Source organism: Spodoptera frugiperda, chromosome 15 (assembly GCF_023101765.2).
Source record: "Spodoptera frugiperda isolate SF20-4 chromosome 15, AGI-APGP_CSIRO_Sfru_2.0, whole genome shotgun sequence".
Classification (NCBI taxonomy): domain Eukaryota; kingdom Metazoa; phylum Arthropoda; class Insecta; order Lepidoptera; family Noctuidae; genus Spodoptera; species Spodoptera frugiperda.
Window position 1 is genome coordinate 14,635,627 of NC_064226.1, and position 6,052 is coordinate 14,641,678.

General features: G+C 35.5%; 1 protein-coding gene across 1 annotated transcript; it reads right to left on the minus strand.

Annotated features, from left to right (window-relative positions):
• Positions 1-2,495: 2,495 nt before the first annotated feature.
• Positions 2,496-4,502, minus strand: LOC118278876 (centrosomal protein of 131 kDa-like). The gene has a single exon (XM_035598282.2). It carries the CDS (start codon positions 4,404-4,406, stop codon positions 2,661-2,663), a length of 1,746 nt encoding a protein of 581 aa, XP_035454175.2. The 5' UTR covers positions 4,407-4,502; the 3' UTR covers positions 2,496-2,660.
• Between the last annotated feature and the right edge of the window lie 1,550 nt (positions 4,503-6,052).

Genomic DNA, 6,052 nt, shown 5'->3' on the forward strand with positions numbered 1-6,052 from the left:
ACTTACCAACTTTAAAAGTATTGTAAGAACGTTAATCGATTTATGAGCATTTACACATACATAACATTCAAACAAACAAACATAGGTACATACGAAACTATAATTACTCATTGCAATGGTTATTAGTTTGTTGAACATTCTAGTATGGATTTTTCTATTATCCAATTGTTTCACTGAATGCCAGTTATGGCACAACAGAAATGAAATATTCTAATTATGTCATGGTACTTTGTGGGAGCTAATATTACAAACAAAGGAACATTAATCTGGTTATTATAGAAAACATGTAATATAAAAAGAGTAAGTAAATAAAGTCATAGCAATTAACATCTGACCTCTTTTAAGAGTGGGAGGGCCATGCTTCGGCACGAATGAGCCAGCTCGACCGGAGTGATATCACGACTTCACAGAAAATTGGCGTGAAGCAACTGAACCGTTATGAGGTGACCGAAGGCCCAATTCCTCCCCTCCCCAATCTCCTCAATGCCCAAATCTTAAACCCCCCAAAAAGGGTGGCAACGCACTTGTAACCACTCTGGTGTTGCGGGTATTCATGGGCGGCGGCAATTACTTACCATCAGGTTATCTGTCTACTATAAATAAACCTATTATTTTAGTGTATAAAAATATTTTCTTGTGTTCATACTATTTAATCCCAGAAACAAAGCATTAAAGTAATAATCAAACGCCTGACTCGAAATAATAGCAACGTTCTGTTCATCACAATTCTCAAACATTTTAGAAAGTACCTCAATAATAGGTACACAATAATGTAATTAAACTAACAATACAGTTTGTTTCCACACAAATGCTTAAATATGTAAAAGTTATAATATATAATTACCCGTCATCAATTTAAACCAATTAATTTATTTGGGGTACCTGGGGTACCTATTATTAATTTCGGAATGACTCTGTTGCCACACGCTGGACACAAATACAAATGCGAATAGTACCAAAATCTTTTTCTATTATACGATTTTGATATTTATATACGTTTATTTAAAATATATTTTATAACTAACTTAACTTAGCAAGACTTAGATTAAACATTAACGAACAATGCGCTACGTTTTCTAGTGTTGCTACTATTGGCTTTACTGCAGGGCTGTCTCTGACAATAAAAAAAAAAAATAAAATAATAAACATCTAATGTTAAGGAAATAACATTCATTATGAATATTATAAATAGAAAATGCAGAAGACCTTTATCTACTAGCTGAACATAGGCTTTCTGCAATGACTTTTAGGTAGGCTGTCTCCTACCAACTTGCGGACGTCAAGAGCGGCGCTTGATGGTTCATGTAGGTACTTAATATACACTCGAAAGTATACATATTTTTCTAAGGCTTTCACAGTACCTATACTAAATTGTGGCTAGTTTCTTTTTTATACAATAGGTTGATGCTATTTATTTTATATCTACATTCGTTCAACCCTATGCCTTATACATAAATGAGAAGTATTCTGCATAAGATTATGTGAGTGCTGCAAACGAGGCCCCTGTTGACTCAGTAGATTAGTCGACTAATGTCCTGGAACTGCGGCACTGCTCTATAAATTAGCTAAACACTGAACTTTTTGCGAAACACTGAAACCATTAGTTTTCAGGATATATAACATTACTACGAATTACAAATATCTATCATTAACACATTGAACGCCGTGGTGGTCACCGGTGACCGACGTTAGCGGATGATTTGCCTTCAACAGTTTTCTATTGGCAGTCAAAGGCTTAACCTAGTAGTTACAAATGACAATTACCATTTTCAAAACAAACTGCATACAAATGAAACTCACGTTAACCCTAATTGCACAAGAATTTTATTTTATAACTTTTACAAATGTAACACTGTCCACTTTTCGCATTCACATTTCGCATAACATAACTTTGAGTACTGAACACACCCATGATCTCCTCTATCAAGTCCCACTAATAAACTGGAAAACCATCAAAACACCAAGTATACACTATACACTACCCCACAGCCAATAACCAAACTCCACCATTACGCACATTTAGTACCCAAAACGCAGACCACAGCACAGAGCTCCACAGGCACAAAACCGCAGTATTAGCAAGGCAGATGTAACATAAATATACATGAGTAATTAATTAATAATATGTACCTACCACACAGATGAATATGACCGCAGCCCACGCAACCACGACCCCAGTCAGGAAATTGACGCGTCCTCTGGAGACTTACAATGTATTACTGACGAAGGTAGTATTCATACGGCTTCGTAATTGTTTAATAGCTTGTAAGATTGTGGTATAGTATATAGGTTAAGATATATTGACTAGATCTTACCTATAGCTTTGTCAGAAAACATTGCTATGACTTTTCCCGCTTCGTGTAAGGCGAGAGGGAGTGTCAGACTCTTACTGACTAAAAACCACCTCGTTCCTAATCCTGCCTTATACCGGAGTCCCTTTAAACCCTCTAGGTTGTCCACAGCTCTGGATAGCTATGGATGAAGCAACAGAGTCGTTGGATTTCATACTATTTATTTAAAAAAGCAGCAATTCACAAACAATCATTTTACAAAACCGAATAAATAATTAGAGTGACCAAAATACATCCAACTGAAAATTTAATAAGGACACCACCAACATTTAGTTTTAATTACAATAACGAGGCACTGTCCAAATAGTTTCACTTCGCCTCCCCGTCCCTCTGAGGTATGTACACCCTTTCGAATAGTTCTCCCATTCTTTCCCCATTGAGACAGAAACCACCCGTCAAACTGTCTTCTCCAAAAGATTTATTATTACCACCACCCACGATTACAGTTCCGACTTTATTACCGCGCAATAAGTTTGAGATTTCGCTGTCGTAACTTTGGTTTTGATTGCGTGCAGGTTTGGAGAATGGCATCTGATTCTGTTCGTGTATACCGCAAGCTGCTTGAAATATCGACTCCAGAGCTAGTTGGTCCTGCATTCGTCTTTGTATGGCGGTAGCCTGCACGTTGGCTACTATATCTTTATATTTAGTTTCCAGCTTGTCCAGCGACGTACTCAGTTCCGCCTGGCTTTCATCGGTCATTTCATTAACAACCTGAGCTCTCTGTCGCACTAACTGCAGTTGTAGTGAACACTCCGCCAAGTGTTTCTCTCTTTGTAATTGTGCCAATTTGGTTTCATACATTTTAGTACATTTAGCTTTTGCTTTCTCCAACTTGCCAAGACGTATTTCTAGTTGTTGAGCTCTTAGCTTGATAGCGTCGCACGACCCTTCATCATTCGATTTTTCGATGAATTTATTAAGCATCGTGTGTAAATTATTCTTTTGATCTTCAAGTTGGGTTTTTAAACGACGTATCTCCGCATCTTTAGCCTCTAAAAGTTTGTCTTTCTCTTCAATTGCATCATCTTTGAGTTTATTTATATCCTTTATTTTACTTGAAGCGGAATCTTGTATTTTATCAATAGTTTCCTCATAAGTATGTCGTAGTTCTTCAATTTTTTTCTCAAAAAACACTTTAGTTTCTTCTCTGGCTGCTGTTCTAACTTTTATTAATTCCAGTTTATGTTTTGCTTCAAGGTCTTCTTGTTCATTTTTTTTCTTCTCATTAATATGATCCAGTTCATCTTGAAGGGAGTTGATAGTCTGTATCAAAGTATTTCTAGAATCTTGTACTTCTTGGAGTTGACATTTTAAAGATTTTAACGTTACATTGCTATCGTTAGTTCGTATGAACGCGCTCGTGGCATTATCAACTTTGGTAACACACTCGTATATCGATTCATCCTGCTTGAGATGTTTAGATTCATCTTTCAAAGCTACAAGTTCCTTTTGAAGCAACATGTTCTGCATTTTTATCTCTCGTAGCTTTTTAACGAGGTTGTTAGCTCTATATTCATATTCCTCACCATGGTCAGTCATGTGATGCACCACTTCTGGACACGTATAACAGAATACATTTTTACCAGTAGACGATGGATATTTTGCATTTAATATTGGTAGGGGTAATTCGGTACTCGTCAAACTTTCGGTGGCTTTATCGAATTCTTGTGAAAAATTGTCTGTTTCGGAGCTACTCTGTCTTTTATTATCAAATATTACTTTTGTACGGGTTTCTTCAGAGTTAATGACCATATATTCCACTTCAGTTGAAGATTCCTCGCTGTGGAGGTCGTCGGACAACGGTTGAAGTTCATCAGGGGGTTGGTTCAAGAATGGCAAGTCTAACACGCCTCTAGCAAGTTGATAACACAGCACGAATACGTATTTATTTCTCAAGGCTTTCTCGTTTTCCTTACAATCCGAGAGTCTTTGTATCCAGGCATCGCAGATTTTAATAATATTTTGATCTACTAGTTGACCCAAGTAAGGTCTCAACAGTTGTAAGTACCGCTTAAACTCTACATCGAGGTTCGCAGTATCATTATCGTCCATTCTCAGAGATTAGTACGTTCACTAAATCTAAAGTTTGCTTGCATTTAAAATTTTCCGATTGTGCTCCTCCAAAATGACAAACTGAAATAAATGACGTAGGTTTTATTTTTATGTGTTGACAGGCCAAAGCATAAATGTCGTGTCAGCCTATTGCCAGCATAGATAATCACAAAAGAGTTTGAAAAACCTATGGATAGTATCATAACCATGATCATAACGGCGAATAATGTTAATTTGAGGTTGTTCAGTGAAATTGATAAGCATATGAAATTGTTTAAACATTATTCGCTTTTTACTGTAAAATTACAAACAATGTATTTAAAGTAGAATATTTTGTTAAAGTCTTTTATAAATCCTAGACTGTCTCGTTGCGGTTGCAGGCAAAAATGTTTTTAGGCACAAAGAAGATTATACTCTAGTCGAGAGAAAAATGTACCCGAATGTTTGTATGGTTTTCAGAGTCAAAGGCAGAAAATTTGTATCTTGTGTACTTTTAAAAAGTGTTACATTTATTTACGCTGTTTTAACTATAAAAAAATATTTCGCTAGTACGAAAAAAGTTTACAGGTGAAAAAATAAGATTTCACCATAATAGTTGACTAAAACCATAGACACGATATTTTTTATTTTGTTACAGAAACATAGTTTTTAATATTATTTTTTAACAAGTACTTTGGACGATATTGATTTGAAGTATCGCGTGATAACACGTTTGTGTACGTTTTACTCTCAAAAGTTATAATTACTTAAGGACGCGTTCTCAAATCTGACGTAAATAAGCTATTTTTCAGTACATATTACGGCCAAAAGAAACTTAACTGAACATAACTAACAATTACAATAGATAGATCACTTCTTTATCTCCAAAAATATTGATTTGTAATGTGAAAAACGTTATATTTTATTATTGCAAACACGATTTTGCTTTACCTCTTCACACAAAATTGTCAAAAAAGGGTTGAGTTTAGGAACATTTTACTGCTACTACACGCATAATTCTGAATCTCAAAAAAATATCCCGGGGAAGCAGACATAATCAAAAATTATACTATAGGAAAAAATTACGAAAATATTACAAATTGTCTCGGAAATAAATAAAAGTTCCCGTTTAATTTTTTCTCCTATTTTGCTGTCAGACATCAACTTTAAAGCGTAGCAATAAGGGTTATTTTATTTGTTTACTATTTAGATTTATTAGATAGAAAATGTCAAATGAAATTTCAGTCTGCGCTCGAGCGCTGTCGTGGGTGGACGCTGCGTCGCCTGTTACAAAAATGGCCTTGAAAAAGATCGCTGTACGAGTACAAAATATTTGATATTATACTTCACAAACCAATCTTGATATTTTTACCGACTTCACAAAAAGGAGGAGGTACTATGTTCGGCTGTTTGTATGTTTTTTTTTTACACATTCTGTACGAGCAACACTTTACTGAATATAGAATGTTTCGTTATATTATTTTGAACATGAGGTTAAATCAAAATCCAAGATGGCGCCGACAAGATTTGCCAACTTTCCATCATGGGTGTCATTTTCATGGTTTTTGGGGTCGCTTATAGCGAATATGGAGTCAAAATCAAAATCCAAGATGGCGCCGACAAGATTTGCCAACTTTCCATCATGGGTGTCATTTTCATGGTTTTTG

Coding starts and splice junctions, on each gene's coding strand:
- LOC118278876 (XM_035598282.2), bottom strand. CDS start 4,406: ATGGACGATAATGATACTGCGAACCTCGATGTAGAGTTTAAGCGGTAC.